Source organism: Anguilla rostrata, chromosome 19 (assembly GCF_018555375.3).
Source record: "Anguilla rostrata isolate EN2019 chromosome 19, ASM1855537v3, whole genome shotgun sequence".
NCBI classification, from domain to species: domain Eukaryota; kingdom Metazoa; phylum Chordata; class Actinopteri; order Anguilliformes; family Anguillidae; genus Anguilla; species Anguilla rostrata.
The window spans coordinates 3,003,319-3,026,913 of record NC_057951.1 but is presented as its reverse complement, the minus strand read 5'-3'; the positions used below and the strand labels follow the sequence as shown (position 1 = coordinate 3,026,913).

Here is a 23,595-nt window from a genome sequence, read left to right as displayed (position 1 = left end):
ATCACTGTGTGTAACTGTGGCTATGAGAACAGTGGCTAGTAGAACTGTGTGTAAGAGTGGCTATGATCACTGTGTGTAACAGTGGCTATGAGAACTGTGTGTAAGAGTGGCTATGATCACTGTGTGTAACAGTGGCTAGTAGAACTGTGAGTAAGAGTGGCTATGATCACTGTGTGTAGCAGTGGCTATGAGAACAGTGTGTAACAGTGGCTAGTAGAACTGTGAGTAAGAGTGGCTATGATCACTGTGTTTAACAGTGGCTATGAGAACAGTGTGTAACAGTGGCTATGAGAACTGTGAGTAAGAGTGGCTATGATAACTGTGAGTAAGAGTGGCTATGATAACTGTGTGTAAGAGTGGCTATGACCACTGTGTGTAACAGTGGCTATGATAACTGTGTCAGAGTGGCTAGCAGAACAGCATGTAAGAGTGGCTATGATCACTGTGTGTAACAGTGGCTATGGGAACTGTGTGTAACAGTGGCTATGAGAACAGTGTGTAACAGTGGCTAGTAGAACTGTGTGTAAGAGTGGCTATGATCACTGTGTTTAACAGTGGCTATGAGAACTGTGTGTAACAGTGGCTAGTAGAACTGTGTGTAAGAGTGGCTATGATAACTGTGTGTAACAGTAGGAGCAGCGTGTGGCAAAGGTCCTGTTTATCTCAGGACGATGTGTGTTGACTCAGAAGGGTTGCTCTGGGAGCTGTGCCGGACATGGAGCAACACATGGTCAATGATAAACCAACTGTTTTTAAACCCCTGTCAAACTACATGGGAAACCTCACTTAATTCACACTTCTCTTGCAAAGAAAAAAATATTATTTTAATATATTCATATAATCTGCCTGCCTACCTACCTGTCTACTGTCTGTCTCCTTAAAACGTCATACAGTTACAGTTACATACAATTACAGTTACAATAATACAATTATTGAATACTCACAACACAATTGTTAAGCAATCCAGAGTGGTACAATGAAAACGATATATACCAGTGGCATTAGCATTCAGCTAGTGCTCTCTCCTTCACGAGGGGACCTTCATTATCCAATAGGGGGAAAATTAGACAGCTAGATTAAGAGAGCCAGGTTGGGAGTTTTAGCCAAGACCCCTCATGTCATCATCATGGGGACTTTAACAAGCATGATCAGTCACACTGCCTCACCAGTAACTCTCCCCTTCTTCAGAAGGTTTCTGATTGGAGATTCCCGAGTGTCATTCCTCGAAATTGCATTCCTCTTCCAGAATTAGGAAACGTTTATAAGAGAAAGTTGGACAACTGAGTGAAGGTTGGAGGTTAGGGTAGGGTTGGGAAGGGTAGTGCTGGTTTGGGCTTGTTAGTGGGTCTTGTACCCCTTATATGATGTACCCTGTTTTCTCACTGAGTGCCAATGCAGGTTAGGTTTTCTGTACAATCTCCGTCAGCTTCATTTTCAATTTGACCTGAATGTTGTAGTTTTTCAAAGCAAACTGCGTTGTTGTGTCAAGTTCCATCGCAGTTCAGTTCAGAGAATGAAGCAAAATTCAATTCACAAATTCAAAAATTTCTGTGCAAATTTTCTCATTTTCACTCTAATTTGAAAATCTTGAATTGTATTTGTCAGCGCTCGCCGTCTCAAGCTCTGCTATCGAGCTCTGCAGACAAGAATAATCTCTCCTCCAAGGTGCACAGTCACTGTTTCTGGTCCCGCTGCAGTCTTCAGGTCCGGCTTGCACAGACACGAGTGTGAGGAAGGCACTTCATGCGCAGGTCGGCTTGCGGGCACCCGACTGAACAGCAGGGGTCGCTGGGGCATAGCGAGAGGCTCTCAGCCTGAAACCCAGCCAATCCTGGGCAGTGCTATCATGCATCTCCCTGTGGGACAGTGCTCCACAGTTGGCACTGGCACAGTCTGGAGGCCATGCCAGGCCACAGAGCCCGGCCAAGCACTAGAACAAAGCCTTAACAGGAATAACAGCCCTTGTGAATTAAATAACTTTTAAAATTTATCTTAAAATAATTAATCTCAGTGGTGACATTAAAAATGTGCAGAAACCATTAGAGGTCTGGAGGTTTCGGGACCATAAGTACCTTCCCTCTTGAGCCTTCACACATATTGAAAAATATTAGAATGTTTTACTAATTATGCAGATTTTACTAAAATTATGACTGTACTGAAATAACAAAATTCATTTGAAACTTGAGCATTCACATGTTATGGTGACCGGTTTTCCATTTTATTTTTTCTGATTTGGCATTTCGTTTTGGGAACACAGTCTTACTAGACATGTTCAGTATACATCTGACCCACCAATATACAGCTAAACCTGAAGCATCTAGCACATGAAATCTTCAGCATTCTACCATGGACAAAACAAATGCAGTGCATGTTTGTTTTGTACTATAAGAGTTATCATTGTAACAGTTGTGGTGGGTTTTGTGTGAGTACACGACCCGTGATATAGTCAACTCCATCTTGTTCCTAATACTGTGAGTAACATGTTATTAACTTATGGTTCATGTGAACCCTATATCCCCAACATCTGCCTTATTTGGGGAACACTTGTTGAGGATGAATCAAGTCTCAATTTAAATAACGGTCGAATCCACATTTGAAAACGGGCCTCTTCTTCTGCCTCTTATCTCTTAGCTTGGGACGGTGTCCTCCATCGCGTCTGCTTACCTCGCTCCGCGTCAAACCGCAGCGGTTCCTGCCCTGACAGGCCAGCGATTTACGGAGGGGAGATGTGAACGGGATCTCACGCCTTTGCTTGCTCGGAGACTTTCCTGGTCTCTCTGGAGAGTTCGGGGGTTTGGGAGGACGAGAGGGGTGGGCGGGGGTGTGCGGGGAGTAGATGTTAGTTTCCCAATTTGGGATGTGAGAGCTGTGTCCGGCCTTGGTGCTCTCCGGGGAGAGGAACGGGGCGGCTTAATCAGTAACATCCCCTCACAACCCCCCAACCCCCCCCTCCCCCCCCCCCCAACCCCTCAACCCAGAAGCTCCGGCGGCAGCCCTGCCCGAAACGAGCCGGGACTCCGGGGGCTGAGCGGCGGCCGCGGGACGCAGCGGAGCGGAGAGCGGACGAAACAGCGGACGAAACGGCAGACGAAGCGGCAGACGAAGCGGCAGACGAACGGCGGACGAACTTCCAGCTTCACCCGAGGAGCGGGGGGAGCAGGGGAGCGCTGCAAGAACAGGTAGCGGGACAGATCTGACCGCCCGTGCTCACGTTTGAGGGCTACCTCAAACGCGTGTGAGTGAATCAGGACTCTGCTTGCGCGTGTTTCGTGTGTAATGCAGGGCTCTCGCCTCTTCGTTCATTCGCTCCTCTTGCACAAGCCGCCGCCATTTTGTGGGTTCGTGGTTCTACGTCTATTCGGGAGGTCATCTCATATTTTGCGTCAGGTTGCTCTTTAGTGAATTTTAGCCCACGGCAGGGTCTTTCCAATGGTTCGACTCAGCGATTCGATTCCTGAGTTTTGATTTTTGAGTGCGGATTTTCAGAGGTCCCTTGCAGGCCTCTGACTATAAATGCACGGCACTTTTCAGCTCGGTGAATTGGCCAGGTGAAGCCCTTGTCGCGGCCTGGGGTCGCCGACGGATGCGAAGCCCTGCTGCGCGATCATATTTGTTTTATTGTGATGCCTGACGAGTGGTAGGGAAGAACGGGGCTCTTATCACGGAAGGACTGTTTGCTGCCTGACCGTGGGACGGTGCTACAGTATCTTGCCTATGAGTGTGATTCTCAGCCCCCGGGTCCAGAGTCCAGCTGTCTAACCACCGTGCCACAGTCTGCCTCAGCGCTCGACTGCAGTCTTAGCCATTACGACCGCATTCCTTCCTTATCACGCTGTGAGATGTGTGAGATGAAGTTAATACACTGCAATTGTTCATTATGTTTCACATTACATCTCTCGGATGTAAAATTATAGCAGCCTGTGTCTATTGAATGCTCTCCGTGGGTTTTGTGCGTGAATTATGATCGGTCCTAAAAATGCAGTTGAAACCACATAAACTATATTTCTTCATTCCCTAAGTTTCACTTAGGGGTGTAGAGTTTGCCACAACGAACAGATCTCTTATTTTGACTGTCTATTAATACCAAATGGTTTTTCAGGGAGGCAATGAAACTGACTTTGGCTCCCTGCACCACCTACATTTCCAAAATTAAGTAGGACAAATCTAGAGCATATTCAATAAAAAATCTGACCTGCTCAGCCAATCAAAGTGGCTGACAGGACCAAAGGCTTCTCAAGATTGATTGAATCACCAAGAAATTACCACTGGGGTTAACTCTTGAGGGATGTCAACTTAGCATGTCACTTGTTGAGAACCAGCAATTTAAAGGGTTAATGCAGTGGAGGGGCTGCTGGGTGGCTCATCCTGCTAAAGCACCATTCCAATGTGTGGATGGGCCCCATGGACTGGTATCTGTTAAGGCTCTGTTCCAGTGTGAGAATGGGTCCCATGGTCTGGTATCTGTTAAGGCTCTGTTCCAGTGTGTGGATAGGCCCCACAGTCTGGTATCTGTTAAGGCTCTGCTCCAGTGTGTGGATGGGCTCCATGGTCTGATATCTGTTAAGGCTCTGTTCCAGTGCGTGGATGGGCCCCATGGACTGGTATCTGTTAAGATGCTGTTCCGGTGTGTGGATGGGCCCCATGGTCTGATATCTGTTAAAGCTCTGTTCCAGTGTGTGGATGGGCCCCATGGACTGGTATCTGTTAAGATGCTGTTCTAGTGTGTGATTGGGCCCCATGGTCTGGTATCTGTTAAGATGCTGCTCCAGTGTGTGGATGGGTCCCATGGTCTGGTATCTCATAAGCCTGGACCCCACAGTCTGCTGTTGAACCCTAAACATGTTGTTGATGACTGTGGCCTGTTCACATATACCTATGGGCTGATATAAGTGCTGTTAAAGTTGATTCAATCCTGGTGGTCTATTTAACACTGTTAGAGTTGATTTAACTTTGTTAAGAGTCAATTGAACAGCAGGGACTTTGCGATGTGCGTATTCCCTCCAGTCGAAAGAAAGCAGAACCTGTTCTCCCAGAGTGGATATACACATGTCACGTTCCCCACTTCATGGGATGGGCATTCACACAGGGCCAGGAGAGAACGGACCTGGGCTGAACAGAGGCTGGGGGAACCAGAGGGTGTAGTTGCATTTTCCGCTGACTGACCACTGACTGCCCCCCATGTCTGAGAAACAGGTGTGTTCTGGAAGTAGATCTAACAGCTTTTAGCCAGCCAGGCACTGACACTGCGAGCCCAGACCATAATATGCACCCAGTGCCTTAACCTGGCAACCCACCCAGCTCCCATAAGTTAAACTGTTAAAAACTAAAACCAACACAAAACAAACTAATGCTTTAGCTGTGTGTTACCTGCGTATAACTATTGTAGTACATTACAAAATTTCCGGGGTTGAGGAACTACCTCTGATACAATAAATATGGTCATCCAGTGCCACATTTTGTATCTTCAATATAAATTAAGTATTTTTATTAATTAGTCCTATAAATTAGGGGTAATGAAGGAATTTTCCTCCAGACTGAACACCCTATGTCGTAATGACATTTCTTGTAGTTTTTAAATAATTATGATATATTAGATTATGATATTGACTTAATTTAATGAATTATAATTATGAGGGAAAGTCAAAATATGGAGAGAAATCTCATTAATTTATCTTGAGAGAGCATCTTAAAACAACATTATTTCTCATAATCTAAAGAACTCATTATGAGATTGCGCTTCTTCTCTCCATTCCTTCTCCCAAAGAGTCCTGTGACATTAACCTGTATGCTTTATAAAGTACATCTGCATTACATCACAGGCATTTGGTGGGTGCTAAGTGACTTATACAACATTTTACATAGAATTTATTGTATCCGTTTATACAGCAGGACATATTGAAGCATGCAGGTTAAGCTCAAGGGTACAACAGCAGTGTCCTACCCAGGAATTGAACCTGTGACCTTACGGTTACAAGTCCTGCTCCTTGCCCATTGTACTACATTACATTACATTACAGGCATTTAGCAGACGCTCTTATCCAGAGCGACTTACACAACTTTTACATAGCATTTTATATTGTATCCATTTATACAGCTGGATATACACTGAAGCAATTCCGGTTAAATACCTTGCTCAAGGGTATAACGGCAGTGTCCTTACCCGGGAATCGAACCTGCGACCTTTTGGTTACAAGCCCAGTTCCTTACCCACTGTGCTACACTCCGTACTACACTGAAGAGTGCCAAAGATGCTTTGGAGGAAAATGTCTGACAGTTCTCTGGGTTGTCTTTCCATTACTTTCATCTTTCAGATGAACCGTTCTGTTATTGGGGCAGTGTGGGCGCGTTTACAATTTCACATGAGTTTGTTGGGATGAAGAATACTTGCACACACAAAGAGAGCAGGCTCGTGCATTAAGGACTTTCATCACTCAAAAGAAAGAAATATAGCACACACAGGCTGTAAGCTGGAGAGAGAGAGAGAGAAAGAGAGAGAGAGCACTGGCTTACTTACAAAAGAAAATGTCACTTGAAATGTACATTTGTACTGAGAAATGTATTAAACAATAAGTGGAAATATTTGGCATAATATACCAACTATTACTATTTTAGTCTCAATGTCATACATTTATATTGACATATAGTAGCACAATGAGGAATATATGACACATGTTCAAATTTAAGTGTGTTATTAAATGTTGTTACAGTATATTTGAGTATATGGGAATATATGTTTGTGGCATGCGGTGGGTTTGGATTGTAAGACATGTTCTCGGCCCTTGCCTGCAGGTCTCTTCCTCTGCGCTGTTCCTGATTGGAGGAGACTGAATGAACGAGTGGATCGTTCCCGACGTGGGCGTGGCGGGACAGCTGCAGATCCCCGACAGCGATGGCTTCCCTTTGTCCGAGAGCTCGTACTTTGGTAAGGTTCTGTGGGGGCGGGCGGGTGAATAGGCCTTCATTATCAAACACTTCCACACAAGCCTTCATTATCAAACACTTCCTCACAGGCCTTCATTATCAAACACTTCCACACGCAGGCCTTCATTATCAACACTTCCTCACAGGCCTACATTATCAAAAACACTTCCACACAAGCGTTCATTATCAAACACTTCCTCACAAGCCTTCATTATCAAACACTTCCACACAAGCCTTCATTATCAACAGTGACTGAGTCCGATGGGGCAGGAGTCCCTATGATGGAGCTCCATGCAGTGACTGAGTCTGGTAGAGCAGGAGTCCCTTTGATGGAGCTCCATGCAGTGACTGAGGCTGATGGGCAGGAGTCCCTATGATGGAGCTCCATGCAGTGACTGAGTCTGATGGGGCAGGAGTCCCTATGATGGAGCTCCATGCAGTGACTGAGGCTGATGGGCAGGAGTCCCTATGATGGAGCTCCATGCAGTGACTGAGTCTGATGGGGCAGGAGTCCCTATGATGGAGCTCCATGCAGTGACTGAGTCTGATGCGTTAAAAAGAGACAGATTTTAACATCATTAGCATGTTCTTTTCCTTCCTGTGGTCATTTTTACATCGTAATCTTTATTGTTTACTGATACCATATACAGATAGTGGCCAAAAGGGTAGATAGGCTAACATGAAAGATCTTGTGCATTGGGCCTCCATGTCCCCCCAGAGCGGATAGTACCCACCGTGGTGTAGAAACCACCAGTCCTGGGACTATCAAGTAGTACAGAAACCGATCATATACAAGCACCATCAGCAGTACAGAAACTGATCATATGCAAACCACCATTGATAGCGCAGAAACCGTTCGTATACGAAGCGCCACCAGTAGCAAAGAAAGTGGCAATATATAAGTTAATAAGTAATTGAAGCAACCTTTGGTCTTCTTGGCTCAGCTGGGTTTGGTGCCGAGGCGCTCCAGAGAAAGTCAGTAGGTAAGCCAGGTAACAGGTGAGCTTCCTCCACGTTAGCGAAGAGAATGTGCAATGGAGAGCTCGGCGGCTTAAAGGAGCTCCAGATGGAGTGAGTGATCTACCGGCGAGCGGGGGGGGGCTGAGATGACCGTGGTACAGGAGCGCCCGTCGGGAGGTCAGTCACGTTTGGGTTTGCCTCATCTCTGCTTCGTGTCTGCCGAGGTTTCGGTCAGCCGTCACCGCTGAAACTCAAGACTGTCCGGAGGGGAGCTTTATATTTCAGACGGGTTTCATTTTGCTTCGCGTTGTCGGTGAGGAACGCCTGTGAGCACCTCTTCACGCAGCTTCACGCCTTCAAGCTTCAAAAAAAAAAAGCTGGTCGCAGCTTTCGGCCGGTGGGTGGCTCTTCGGATGCTCGCTTCAGAACCTTCGCCTGAAACCGGTCGGTTCTGTTCTTGTCCCCGTTTGAGATAATAGCGCAATGGCATGCGGTTTATGATCCTTGAGGTTTGAAGGAAAATCTTCGATTCGAAATGTGTTCTTTGTCGTGGCGTAGCTGGCAGGAACCCGTGGTTAATTATTAGACTTTATTTGACAGGAATGTTGAGTAGACACTTTCATTCAAGGTTGAGCGAGTGGCCTTTCTCAGATTGACAGCTTCTGCTACAGACTAAATTGCCCACGCTCACTTTGTTCTCTCTTGAACACAATTTGATCAAAGGCTCTTCGGTCAGGACCACTTTATGGGTGCAGGGAAATGTGCTCGAACCACAGAAAGAATGGATGGTAAATGAAAGTGACAAAGACCATGCGCTCTTTCTTTTACTCTGATTGCATAAGGAATTACATAAATGGGTGAGACTGTTTTACCATGATTTTCATTGGTAATAGTTATTGATGATGCCTATATTTGAATATATGCACGTTAAAAGGAATTACATCCAAACACCTTAATTTGGCAAGGTATCTTTCTGAGTAATTGGTATAACCTGTATTTCAGGTGTCAAACCAAGTCTTTGATCTGCATCTGCAAAAGACAATTTGACATAGCTCATCCTTGTCATATCTGTAGGTGAACAGAACAGGGGTGTCTTCTGACTTGGAGTACGCTGGGAAATGGTGTTTGTTGTTTTCTGTGTATAAGTCAGAATTACGATGTTCAGGACTTTGTTAAAAAGTGACCTATTTTATTTCACCTCAACTCCAGGCTTCGCTAAATTTTATGAATCCAATTTGTAATTTGGGGAAATGTGAGGCATAAAGTGTTGAAAATTTTATTTATTTATTTATTTTGGGTCAAAATATAATTTTTCACACATGAAAGCTGAGCTGGATGAAATTAGCCGTAAGGTGGGGACCAACACATTAAATAAGGATTTCGAGCTGGAGTTCCCCTTGGAACATGGAACACTAGATGTCAGTTACTCTGAATGAATCACATTAAACAGCCATGTACAAAAATAACTGCAGCGTTTGTCATAATAACACACATTATAATAAAAACTATTATCAATATAATATATCTTCAGTAACTAAATTCAGTGTGATCCACTTATGCTAATTTTAACAGCAATTTTACTGAATTATTATAATAGCACTTTGCTGTTGGTGCTGAATGGAGCATGTTGCTGCAGGTTTACAACAGGTTTTTGTGCAAGTTCTTTATAGCTGATGAAATATTACAGCAATCACCCTTTTCTGTAATCCAGAATACAGTAAGGTACTCCTGAGGCTACTGTCATCACAGGAGAGGATGCATGCGCACGCAGCGACAGGCAGTGAGAGTTTGTATCTTATTTATCTATTTATTTATTTATTTAATCTTTTAGTTTCAGTGGATGTAGTGATGATTGGAACCTTGAGTACTTTTATTATGATTGTCTACTGTCTGTGCTGTTTCTAAATTGTGTGTCAAGATGGATGCCTCGTCTACTGCAAACCAAATTTACCTACGGGTACAAATGAAGTAACCTGAACCTGAACCTGAACCTGAACCAGAACCTGAACCTGACCTGATGGTGAAGGCATCCTTAGAGCAGTGGTTACAGTGCCTCTGTTGTTGCATATTTGTCTCACTGGATGGGATCAGATCTTTTGACAACCTGCAATATTAGACAAGGGGAACCTGAGTAAAGACATTTAAAATTATTACTTCATTTATTTCATGAAAAAAATTATCAAACACCCATATCAACCATAGGAAAGATTATATGCAGAATGATGAAAGCTATTGTAATTCAAACCAGTGTAACTTTGCTGTTAAATCAGTTACGTTAACTTGTTGGCTGATTGTTGCCAAAAGACACAGATAGCCATTCTTGACCTGTCTCTGATTTTCAAAAATAATTTTATGGAGCGAGGACTTGAGTATTATGCATGTAATTCCACAGAAACACACGAGAGAGAGAGAGGAAGTAGCACGGATAGGCTCGCTTTCACACACAAGCAGGCTGTTTCCCCCACTTCCTGAGCCCTTCCCCAGCGCTTGTCTGGACTCTTGCCAAGGCCATTCTGTCCACCCCCCCCCTCCCTCATTTATTATCTTTCTGTCTGTGACAGATTTGCTGGCTGATCAGAGTAGCCCACTGCTGCAGGACCAGGAGGACCTGCCCTTCGCCAGCTATCCCACAATGCAGTACTCCCCCATGGAGGCACCCATGGCCCCTCCGGCCTTCCTCTCCGGTCAGAGCTATTACCCAGCATGCAGCGAGGACTGGTACTCCGCCCCTGGGCCGTATGAACTGAGAAAAGCACCCACAGAGGGCGGCTACGACACGGACGTCCAGGCCGCCCCGGCACCCGTGAGCAAGAGGCCCAGGCAGGGCTCCCATCCCGGCAGGGTGAAAGGGGACGAGCTGTGCGTGGTGTGCGGAGACAAGGCATCGGGCTACCACTACAACGCTCTGACCTGCGAGGGCTGCAAAGGTACTCAGATATTTACTTATTTATGTATTTATTTCGTTTTCATTTACATTTTATTCGTTTATTTATCTCACGTTTATATTTTATTTATGTATTTATTTTTTTATTTATACTTTGTCTATTTATTTAATTATTTAAATAAATTACACTTCATTTATTTTTGCACAAATGATGGCCAAACATGTGTTTAAGCATCTCCACTCCTATTACCACATCTATTCGGAATGGCCTTTCGTCTGCAGCTGCAGCTGCATTCTGTGCTGCGAATCCCACTGAGGTCTCGGGAAAGTGCAGACATCTTAAACACGTGCTGGCGCCAGATGCTTCTTTTCACACCGCAGACCGCAGCTAAGCTGGTGTAGAGTGGAGTCGGAGGAAGACCTGTCTTATGCAGCTTTCTCTGGCGGTCCGTAGGTAGCCAACCAGACGGGGTCATTAGACAGCAGTGAAAGAGAAACCCTAACCGACCCATCCCATACCCTGTGCAACACATTCGGCAATTGCACGTCACCCGATAAAGCTAACACAGCCACATTCGGCAGTGCTGCGGTCCTGATATCCAGGGTATGAGGCTTATCCATGCACCACGTATTGGGCCTTAATCGAATGAGCTGCCCAGTAGCCAGACATTCGCCCCTTTCTCTGGGAATCTGCTAGCGTGCAGCTACAGCACTGGCACAAATTATGGAAACACTGTGAAGTGTAGTACTCTTATTGTGGTTAAAGAAGAAGTTTAGTACTCTTACTCTGGTTAAAGAAGGAGTTTAGTACTCTTACTCTGGTTAAAGAAGTTTAGTACTCTTACTCTGGTTAAAGAAGAAGTTTAATACTCTTACTCCGGTTAAAGAAGAAGTTTAGTATTCTTACTGTGGTTAAAGAAGGAGTTTAGTACTCTTACTCCGGTTAAAGAAGAAGTGCAGTACTCTTATTGTGGTTAAAGAAGAAGTTTAGTATTCTTACTGTGGTTAAAGAAGGAGTTTAGTACTCTTAAAACGTTTATCTGTGCCCTTTCTTCTGTTATTGTTTCTCTGAGACATTTTCATCTGTAAAAATATATTTGAAGCAGTTATCTTCTTCACTTCATTTCTATTTATTTTATTCTCTTCTTTATTTGCTGGATCCGAGTGTCATTCAGACCAGTAAACCTTACATTACAGCATAAAAAAGAAACAGGTACCATCCAAACCTCAGCATACTACTTCCAAAAAGGCGATATAAATATTTATATATCTAAGTACAGTTTAAATTCCTGGGTTTATCACATACAGTATACAGTGAATCATGACAATGAACTAGTTGTTGGTGATGGCAGACCTAAAATACAAAAGGTCATAGTTCAACCAGTAGAGTAGGGCAAAAGCCAAGTTCATAAACCATTAAAAATAGCACTTAAGTGTGCACAATACAAGGAATGAGAAGAAACCTGGAACAAAGGCTATGAATCAGTCACAAAGCAATATGTGCAGCGCGTTAGGAGGGAAGATAACGATCTCGTAAAACTGAAAAGGGCTGGGTCCACGGTCACATGACTTGAGGTTTTTCGGTGAGCTGACCTTGAAGCAAAGATCTGCCGAAGATCAAATTAAAATATCAGCAAGCTTCCCACTTCTGTCTGAGAGTACATCCTGGGCGGTGAGTATGAAATATGTACACAACTATTAGGACATCAATTCAGCAAGCGCAGTTTATTTACTTTAGGAAAAATATTAAATAATATAAAATGTAATTAATAAAATGTTTAAAACAATGTTTTTGTGCGTTTGGTTTTTTGCCTTGTTTTCTTAATTGTACTGCGGTTGCTATGACACAATGGAAAGAATGCCTCAGCAACTTAAGCTATGTGTGAAAAATAAACAAGACTATTTGTGGAGCACATTTCCTTGCAGTTTTCTTGCACTGTTCTGGAAGTGTCTCTGTTGTCCATTTTGGTCACAGTGAAGTATTTTATTTCATAATGAATTTTCCTTTAAACAGATTTTAACACAAATCCAGTTTGGCTTGTTGCCATTTTCTTTGTCTTTGAACTCTTCTTTTCTCACAAATAGTTAGGTTCAATACCTTCAGCAATTAGATAATCATCCCTCAATATAAAGTGAGTCCATTTAATAACAGTTAGCACCCGGTCTGGAAATGTCTGTGTTTCTCAGTTGGAGCGCGTATGAGTCTTTCCTTCGTAAAGATGTTGCTGCTGGCTCCTCCCCTCTCAGGCTTTTTCAGGAGGAGCATCACGAAGAACGCCGTGTACAAGTGCAAGAGCGGCGGGGGCTGTGAGATGGACATGTACATGCGCAGGAAGTGCCAGGAGTGCAGGCTCAGGAAGTGCAAGGAAATGGGCATGCTGGCAGAGTGTGAGTATCCAATCAGAATGCTGGCAGAGTGTGAGTATCCAATCAGAACGCTGGTAGAGTGTGAGTATCCAATCAGAATGCTGGCAGAGTGTGTTTATCCAATCAGAACGCTGGCAGAGTGTGAGTATCCAATCAGAATGCTGGTAGAGTGTGAGTATCCAATCAGAATGCTGGTAGAGGGTGAGTATCCAATAAGAACGTTGGCAGAGTGTGAATATCCAGTCAGAACGCTAGCAGAGTGTGAGTATCCAATCAGAACGCTGGCAGAGTGTGTTTATCCAATCAGAACGCTGGCGGAGTATGAGTATCCAATCAGAACGCTGGCAGTGTGTGAGTATTCAATCAGAATGCTGGTAGAGGGTGAGTATCCAATCAGAATGCTGGCAGAGTGTGTTTATCCAATCAGAACGCTGGCAGAGTGTGAGTATCCAATCAGAATGCTGGTAGAGTGTGAGTATCCAATCAGAATGCTGGCAGAGAGTGAGTATCCAATCAGAATGCTGGCAGAGTGTGAGTATTCTATCAGAATGTTGCAATTATAGCAAAGAGTAAATTAAGGTTTAAGAATAACACATATATTATAGACAATTTACAATGTTTTGCCATCAAAGAAAAGGAGCCAAAACTTTCACATTTAAGTTGGTGAGTCAGCCAGCTGGTTAGTCTATAAAAATAGGTGTATAGTTGAAAACTCAATTGTAATTGGTCAACGGGGTGTTGAATAATTTTCCATAAATATGCAGGGAGAGACAGCATGATGAATGTTTCTGGTGAGAGTGGCCTTTGCAAATTTATGCACATTCCAAATTAATAAGCGAGTCCATTCAATGGTATTCAAATGGAATATTGGGCCTCAGAATAGCATCACACCATCTATTCCGAATGTACCTTCACACCGCTACACAGCCCGGAGTGGTTTATATGTTATTGTGTTATATATATAACAATGTTATATATATTATTGCATTGTTTATGGAGACTAGGGACTTGGGATTGTGGTAGTGGATTTTTTTTTTCTTGTTTGTTTTTTTGGGGGGAGGGGGAGAGTCTTTAAGCGGTAGTCATCAACTCAGTATTAACTGTTTCCCAGGTGTAAATTTTCCACAGCTTGTGTCACAATAGCATCAGTCTGTGATTTTACTGCAGTCTTTCTAACATCAGAGCACCAGCTCACGTCTACCGGTCTGGGGGCTGGGAAGCTTGCGGTCTAGAGCTCTTCTCTTTTCTGCGATGCTTTTCTCCTGCCGTCACCTCATTCGTTCCCCGCCGTGACTACAGGAAGAAGGCTATCTCACTTCCTGGTTACCTGTGGCGTTACTAAAACAGGGCAGTCACGGGCTCCGATGGTCCCCTCTCGCTGGTGCCAGACTGGGACTGGGCCAGTCTGCCTGTATACACATGGAACTGGGCCAGTCTGCGTGTGCACACACCGCTGGTTTACGCACGTCTAGTCTGGCACTGAAGAGCTGACACGTCACAGTGCTGTATTTTGCACTGTGGAGGCCTTCACGTCGGACACATCACTGGTTCACAGGTTCGTCGCAACTGGCCAAACAGAAGGATAGCTCAAGGTCACATGGGTGTAACACCCGTGCCAATGCAGTTATCAGGTACGCTCGCACCTCTGTAGGGTAGAGTTGACCTTCCCGAAGTGTAAATGATGATGTCGATTATTCTGGGCAGAAACCGATACAGGAACGCTGGGAAGAGGTGGATCTTCACGGCCCCGGTTACTCTGTGGTGTCGCGTGTGTGCGCGTTAATGAGTAACAGGGTGCGCGGTAGGCAGCGGGGAAAAGCCGGCGCTGGGAGCGGAGGCCGTCCCGCCGCTGGGCCGCCGCGTCACCGTCTGATTGCGCCCTGGCTAGCGATGCGTCACCGTCTGATCGCGCCCTGGCGTGGCGCCGCGTCACTGTCTGATTGCGCCCTGGCGTGGCGCCGCGTCACTGTCTGATCGCATCCTGGTGTGGCGATGCTCCAGCGTCCTCGCGCTGCCGGTGTAAACACTCCTGTTTATTTGCCCAGCTGGGTCAGGTCTGAGAACCGAGTTCTCTGTACGGTCCCAGTCAATCCAAGTTTGTGGCTGCGAATGTAAGGGGTTGTGCGTCAGAAGTGGGAGATGCAGAGGGCCAGTTTTTGTGTGACGTAGACCAGGGCACAGCAGTTAACATCTCAGGATCTATAATGACCATAGTTAGCAAAGTCCAGGGATCTATAATGACCAAAGTGAGCAAAGTCCAGGGATCTATTATGACCAAAGTGAGCAAAGGCCAGGGATCTATAATGACCAAAGTGAGCTTGGGCCAGGGATCTATAATGACCAAAGTGAGCAAAGGCCAGGGATCTATAATGACCAAAGTGAGCTTGGGCCTGGGATCTATAATGACCAAAGTGAGCAAAGGTCGGGGATCAATAATGACCAAAGTGAGTGAGGATTGGGGATCTATAATGACCAAAGTGAGTGAGGATTCAGCATCAATAGAGCCTTCCCAGGCACGTACAAAACAAGCCCACAGCTGCTTCTCTTCAGCAAGTGTACAAGTTGGCATGTCTGGGTAGCTTGGGCAGTTTCACAGGAGAAGTGCTCCAGGTGGCCAATGGCTTGTGTGTTTGATGACAGTAGCGCATGTCCGTGGTACACGGGGACCAGTCCACAGGAGCCTGCTCGCTCAGCTTCTGCCAGAGGAGCGGAGCGGAATCCTGCGACAGTGCTGTGGGTGTGGCTTTTCACCACAGTGCTTGTAAATCTGAAATGGGGTGATGCAATATTGCCTAACTCGGTATTCCCGCTGACAACGACATGAAGACTCCAGTGCTGCAGCTCATTAAAACACAAACTGGTGTTGCAGACTTCCAGACATTAGAGTATTCAAAAATTCACTTTAAATGACTGAGATGACTTTCGCGAGATTTCAAACTTGCTGTAGTGAGTCATTTAGCACTCAAAGTTGAAACTGCATCGTTTTTACTGATCATAACGCTCTAGCTTAATTGTCTCTTTTGACTGAGGGACATAAAATCAATGGCTGCGTTTCAAATGACAAAAATGCAGCGTTGAAAAGCAGTACATCAGGGCAGGAAGGCAAGGAGGCACGTCTCATTCGGAAGTTAGCATAAAATGATGCCTGCTAAGGCGACTTCATTCAGACAATTCTGCTTTCACCTGAGACGCAACCAGTGTCACTGGCTCCCTCTCCTCACAGGCATTCGTGTGACTGTTAAGTCTATAGTGCTAGGTTTTCCACCTTTGTTTTTTGTAAAGCATAAATATGCTTTAAATTGCTGGCCCAATTTCAGTGAAATTTGGTTGACTGCAAGTACAGATTTACAGCATGTGTAGTCTAAATCTGTGAATTTATCACAAATTATTAAAATTTGTGGGATATAATCTGAAAGCTGTTTTCAATTATGAATGTTGTTTTTCAGTGTTTTGGTATGATGTGGTGTTCCAACTCACAGTGTGGGATGAATTGTTCTAGAATTTTCTTCAACACACACCTTGGCTCATAAGTGAAAGTCGTACCTGCAGGTCTGTTGACGGAGATCCAGTGCAAGTCCAAGCGGCTTCGGAAGAACACCAAAGCATTTCCAGAAGAGTCCGTGGATGAGGAAGCAGAAGGGGCTGATGGAGGAGATGCTAAACAGGTCACCTCCACCACTCACCTCACAAAGGTACCTCCTCCCTTTCTGTCACCTCCACCACTCACCTCACAAAAGTACCTCCCTTTCTGTCACCTCCACCAATCACCTCACAAAGGTACCTCCTCCCTTTCTGTCACCTCCACCTCTCACCTCATAAAGGTACCTCCCTTTCTGTCACCTCCACCAATCACCTCACAAAGGTACCTCCTCCCTTTCTGTCACCTCCACCAAGGTACCTCCCTTTCTGTCACCTCTACCAATCACCTCACAAAGGTACCTCCTCCCTTTCTGTCACCTCCACCAATCACCTCACAAAGGTACCTCCCTTTCTGTCACCTCTACCAATCACCACACAAAGGTACCTCCCTTTCTGTCACCTCCACCTCTCACCTCACAAAGGTACCTCCCTTTCTGTCACCTCCACCAATCACCTCACAAAGGTACCGCCTCCCTTTCTGTCACCTCCACCAATCACCTCACAAAGGTACCTCCTCCCTTTCTGTCACCTCCACCACTCACCTCACAAAGGTACCTCCCTTTCTGTCACCTCCACCAATCACCTCAAAAGGTACCTCCCTTTCTGTCATCTCCACCACTCACCTCAAAAAGGTACCTCCTCCCTTTCTGTCACCTCCACCACTCACCACACAAAGGTACCTCCCTTTATGTCACCTCCACCAATCACCTCACAAAGGTACCTCCTCCCTTTCTGTCACCTCCACCAATCACCTCACAAAGGTACCTCCCTTTCTGTCATCTCCACCACTCACCTCACAAAGGTACCTCCCTTTCTGTCACCTCCACCAATCACCTCATAAAGGTACCTCCCTTTCTGTCACCTCCACCAATCACCTCATAAAGGTACCTCCCTTTCTGTCATCTCCACCACTCACCTCACAAAGGTACCTCCTCCCTTTCTGTCACCTCCACCAATCACCTCATAAAGGTACCTCCCTTTCTGTCATCTCCACCACTCACCTCACAAAGGTATCTCCCTTTCTGTCACCTCCACCTCTCACCTCAAAAAGGTACCTCCCTTTCTGTCATCTCCACCACTCACCTCACAAAGGTACCTCCCTTTCTGTCACCTCCACCACTCACCTCACAAAGGTACCTCCCTTTCTGTCACCTCCACCTCTCACCTCAAAAAGGTACCTCCCTTTCTGTCACCTCCACCACTCACCACACAAAGGTACCTCCCTTTCTGTCACCTCCACCAATCACCTCACAAAGGTACCTCCTCCCTTTCTGTCACCTCCACCAATCACCTCACAAAGGTACCTCCTCCCTTTCTGTCACCTCCACCTCTCACCTCACAAAGGTACCTCCTCCCTTTCTGTCACCTCCACCAATCACCCTACAAAGGTACCTCCTCCCTTTCTGTCACCTCCACCAATCACCTCACAAAGGTACCTCCCTTTCTGTCATCTCCACCAATCACCTCAAAAGGTACCTCCCTTTCTGTCATCTCCACCACTCACCTCAAAAAGGTACCTCCTCCCTTTCTGTCACCTTCAAAACTCACCTCATAAAGGTCATTAACAAATGTGTTCAAACAAAAGGACACAATAATGCATAATGGATGAAAGCAGGCCATCTAAGCTCCTCATTTTAACAGAGGAGAACTTTGGGTGTCTGTACTCTCCTGAATCGGCAGCAAAGTACATAGCATGGCAATGACAGTGTTGGGGAACCTACTCTGGAACCACAGCTGTACAAACTACCAATTACTTTACACTGAAAGCAATGGAACTGCAAGTCGATACCCTAGAGAGATGTAACTTGTGATCCTATAATTACTCAAAAATTGTGGTTCAGACTACTTTGTAAAAAATTCTTATCATCGTGTTCCCCCAGACATGATGCACCTTCTTTTTGCAAATGGGGAGAAGCAGAAATGTGTGGCAACTGGCAGTTTGCCATTGCCAATTATAGCGGGGCAGAGTGCTTGTCACCAATCAGGATTAGGGGGAAAAGGTGGTGTTTAATATAAAAGGTTTGGAAAAAATATTGTAGGCCCAAAAGAAGTTGGTAGTTCCAAATTTGAATGCAGTTGAACAAACAGCAAAGTGCTGCGAAATATAATGGAACTACTAGTTTAAATGCTCCTCAACTCTGACAGACTATTGGCCATTCCAAACTGGGGGGGAACTGCGCTACATTGGGTGCTAACGTCACCAGATCTTCCTCCTTCCATTTCCATGACATCAAAACTCAGCCTTCTCTTTTACTCCAGTACTCCGATCCATTACTTCCGTCCTTCCCAGCTGGGTTACCAAAACTCCGTTCTCACTGGCATCCCAGTCAGATCGATCAGCAAACTCCAATGAATCCAAAATGCAGCAGCAAGGATTCCGAGCCACGCGAAATCATACGATCACATCTCTCCAATTCTGTACACACTGCGTTGGCTGCCAGTAAAATAGCGGATATAATTTGAAACCCTTCTGCTAACCCTCCATGGTTCAGCTTTTTAACAACTCCCCCTCACCCACCCCCCATTCCACTCTTGGTGATATAGGGGCGATATAGCTCAGGAGGTAAGACCGATTGTCTGGCAGTCGGAGGGTTGCCGGTTCAAACCCCGCACTGGGCATGTCGAAGTGTCCTTGAGCAAGACACCTAACCCCTAACCTCTAACTGCTCTGGCAAATGAGAGGCATCAATTGTAAAGCGCTTTGGATAAAAGCGCTATATAAATGCAGTCCATTTACCATGGTGTGCAGGCTTTCTCCTGTACAGCTCCCAAACTCGGGAGCTCACTCCTTCCCCTGTCCATAATGCGCCAATTCTCTCCATTTTTAAGAAACATCTAAAAACAGACCTCTTCATACTAGCATTGCATTATTATTACAATACACTGGGGCGGCGCTGTGGTGCGGTGGGTAGTGCTGTTGCCTCACAGCAAGAAGGCTCCCGACCTGGGCCTTTCTGTGTGGAGTCTGCTGTGTCCGTGTCCGCGTGGGTTTCCTTCGGGTCCTCCGAGACTCTAAATTACCCTTAGGTATGAGTGCATTGAATTGAAAGTGTTCGTGAATGGTATGTGTGCCCTGCGATAGATTGGCGACTGATCCAGGGTGTATTCCTGCCTCTCGCCCAATGCATGCTGGGATAGGCTCCAGCACCCCCTGCGACCCTGCCCAGAAATAAGCGGGTATAGATGGATGGATTGATAATAATAATAATAATCATCATCATCATCATAATCATAATAATAAATGACAAGGTTGAAAATTTTCACGAGACATATGTTTAGCCTCTGGTTTCATAAATTGTTTCTTTTGTTTCAGGAAAAAGTTGAATTCAGTCAAGACCAGCTCACCCTCTTGAACTACATTTTAGAAGCTTACAACAAGCATCGCATTCCCCAAGACATGGCCAAACAACTTGTGAGTTGTCTTCTGTATGTCACGGTATGAAATCCCAGCTGCGGTGATTGGAGAAAATGCGATTTTTACCTTGTTTTTTTTTTTTTTTTCCAGCTTCAAGAGAAGTTCAGCGAAGAAGAAAATTTCCTCTTACTGACGGAGATGGCCACCAGCCACGTGCAGGTTCTGGTGGAGTTCACCAAGAACATTCCAGGCATGTCCTAGCACGGCATGCTCTCCCAAATCGAGTGCGGAAGCTGTGAAGGGGGGGGGAATAGCATACATGTTTCTAGCTAGCTTTCTAGCTAACTAATTAACTGGCTTATCTACCACCAACTGCGTGTAGGATTCCAGGCCTTGGACCACGAGGACCAGATAGCGCTGCTGAAAGGCTCGGCGGTGGAAGCCATGTTCCTACGATCGGCACAGGTGTTCACCAGGAAGCGGCCCCATGGGCACACGGACGTTTTGGAAGACAGAATACGGAAGAGCGGTACGGTCAATACTGCCGCAGAGATGATTAATATTCCTATACTCAACCGCATTCGCTTGAGCTATGCATCAGTTTCTATACGAAATCATTAGAGATTCAGTTCAGGCAAAACCCCCTGAGCTACAAATAACTTTGAGCTATATTTAATTTTTAAAAGTTCATTTGAATTTGGCCTGAGACCTGGATTCTGTAAAGAGGATGAAATTAAAACAAGTTTTTCTGGGATTTTGAGGCACCTGACCTGAAGGAGCAGCTGTACATTAACGGTTATTAAGGCTGAGCACTAGGGAGTGAATGTGTCAGAAGGATGGGCAAATGGCTGATCGATCATTGATTCTGTGACTGTGTTGCATTGAAAATCTGGGTACTGCGTTTGTGTTTCAGGAATATCGGAGGAGTACATCACTCCCATGTTTAATTTCTACAAGAGCATTGGAGAGCTGCAGATGATGCAAGAGGAGCATGCCTTGCTGACCGCCATCACTATCCTGTCACCAGGTAGCCCCACCCCTTTCTCTTAAATAAACAGGTGTACGCGGCACCAGGACCGGTCTGTTTCGGGATTTCACACCATCTTCTGCATGACTGGGTCATAACCAGGGCTCCTACTGCCCGATTCAGTCTCAAGGGAGCCTGTATTGGAAATCACAGTAGAGAATTACAACACAGCAGAGCAGAACAATGAAGTCCTGCCTCCCCCTCAGAGGCTGGTAGTAACACAGAGAAGTTCTGTGGTTGTGGTGTTCATGAGATCCAGTCGTTTGCAGGACCACTGGAATTCGTCCCAGTGATTAGGGCCTAAACCCTAAACGTGTGTCTCTCCCCCCCCCCGTGCAGATCGGGCGTACGTGCGGGACCAGGCGGCGGTGGAGCGGCTGCAGGAGGCGGTGCTGGAGGTCCTGAGGAAGTTCTGCAGGCTGCGGCACCCGCGCGAGCCGCAGCACTTCGCCCGCCTCCTGGGCCGGCTGACCGAGCTGCGCACGCTCAACCACCACCACGCCGAGATGCTGCTCTCCTGGCGCACCAGCGACCACAAGTTCACCCCCCTGCTCTGCGAGATCTGGGACGTGCAGTGAAGGTCCCCACCCCCTCCCGTTTTCTAAAAACGCCTCGGCCCCCCCCCATCCTGAAAAAAAAGATCTTGTGCTCTTTTGACTGACCAATTGTGAAACAAAGTGCGGAGCTTGGCGAAGGCCTCTCCCAGGTTTAGCCGCCAGACTCACTGACGTTCCATCTGTCTTGTGGTCTCTTGCCCTGACGATCGATGACAAAAAACTAGACGCTAAGGAAAGACCTTTACGCTTCTGGGAGAGGACAGAGAGAGAGAGTTAATTATCAAAAGCCACTTGATGATTCTACCCTTCAAGGATCCGGTTGACTAGCTGAGAAGTGAACATATTTTGTCTGAAATGAAGTCTCATATGTAGGCTCGAAATACTTACCAAAGCAGCGTGTGTCATTCAGAGATGCCCTGCGGTGCTTTCTGGGAGAGTCTTGTAGTCGTTCAAGGGGAAGGGGAATGGTTAGAACTACAATTATACACAGTTGATTCAACGGTGTATTTCAGAGCATCAGTCAGGGAAGAAAGCTAAAGGATCAACTCTCATCACCGTGCCATGACCTACAACCTTCCTTCCCTGGAAGCTTTCTCCATTGATTAGAGGTGACTAATTGATAATTTTAAAAAATGTCTAATTTTGACAGAAGTGTGAGAAGTTTGGATTTCTTCTTGCTACTGCACGGAACTGTAGTTCTGATGGAGATTTGATGTGAGCAAAAGTCCTTTCTGTGTCCTGTCACAGGCCTTGGAGTGGGTTGGGGAATGAGATAAATTTTTCACTTGAAGAAATAAAACAAATTTCTAATCAAACACTTTTCTTTTCATTTGTTCATATTGTTACGCTCAGAGCTTCTCTGATCTTTTAGGATTGAAATATGCAAGTATTCAAATGTGCACCAAGGCAGACTGGTTCTTGAAGCTGAGAAGCTTAAGTTGTGCAGGGAATTTCAGTGTAATCACCCGGACTGCACGTCTCTACAAAGAAAGGCTTAAGCCAACAGTATAACTGGATAAGAATGAGAGTATAAATATAAATGATCTCAAGGTCTAAGGTGTCTGTTGGTCTTGACATCGACCATTCTTTCCCAATTCAGATAACAAGGACTTTGCATGATTGCTAAATGCCGAAAATCTAGTACGGTGCTGCCACACCACCCTCAGTTACCACCAGCATGTACAAACTCCCTCCCGTAGGATACCTGTTCAATTCCACTGCACCATATCGCCCCCTGCTGGTCGCCATCCACCAGCTCTGCTCGATTATATACAAACGCCTTCTTTAAAACCTGTTTGTGGTTGTGAAAGCGGTGTGGTTGGTGAAGATGGTACAGTTTGAGAAGGTGGTGTACTTGCTGAAGGTGGTGTGGTTAAGAAGATTGTGTCATTGAGAAGGTGGTGCACTTGGTGAGGTTTAGATGGTGGTGGAGTTGGTGAAAGTGGTGCAGTTTTAGAAGGTGGAGTGGTTGGTACAGATTCTTCCTTCATTACTGATAAAGTATCTGCATGGTCTGTGGGTTGCACAGATATTAATACTGAGTAGGAGGGGGCTTTGGGCTGCCCAGAACCATAAAGAATCCTCTTTTGTTGTTAACAATAAAACCAAATTGGAATTTGTCGTTCTATTGAATTTTTTGCAACAAATTGCCAGGAAACAAACTTTGAAACCATGTCTCATGATTTGTCCAATTGTACAATCAGCCAAAGCTTGTTCCATCTGAGCTATGGGATTAAAACTTTTATTTTGTATGTGCGACTCTGTTTGATAATGGGATTCAAATTGAGACCATAATTCTTTTATTTCCATTTTAAAATACAGGAAAAACTACATGTACATTTACATCTAAGCTGATAACATGTTAAAGGCACAGCGGAGGACCATG

At 45.4% G+C, this 23,595-nt stretch overlaps 1 protein-coding gene across 2 annotated transcripts; it reads left to right on the top strand.

Annotated features, from left to right (window-relative positions):
• The first annotated feature begins 3,053 nt into the window (after positions 1 to 3,053).
• On the top strand, positions 3,054 to 22,525 carry nr1h4 (nuclear receptor subfamily 1, group H, member 4). 2 transcript variants are annotated; one of them, XM_064319076.1, is made up of 10 exons: positions 3,054 to 3,179; positions 6,790 to 6,922; positions 10,443 to 10,808; positions 13,013 to 13,153; positions 16,682 to 16,824; positions 20,085 to 20,183; positions 20,277 to 20,376; positions 20,509 to 20,655; positions 21,040 to 21,153; positions 21,493 to 22,525. In XM_064319076.1, exons 2-10 carry the CDS (start codon positions 6,829 to 6,831, stop codon positions 21,729 to 21,731), a joined length of 1,443 nt encoding a protein of 480 aa, XP_064175146.1. In that variant the 5' UTR covers positions 3,054 to 3,179; positions 6,790 to 6,828; the 3' UTR covers positions 21,732 to 22,525. The 2 variants fall into 2 exon arrangements, with proteins under 2 accessions (XP_064175146.1, XP_064175147.1); XM_064319077.1 differs by lacking the exons at positions 3,054 to 3,179; positions 6,790 to 6,922 and adding an exon at positions 7,917 to 8,058.
• The last annotated feature ends 1,070 nt before the right edge of the window (positions 22,526 to 23,595 follow it).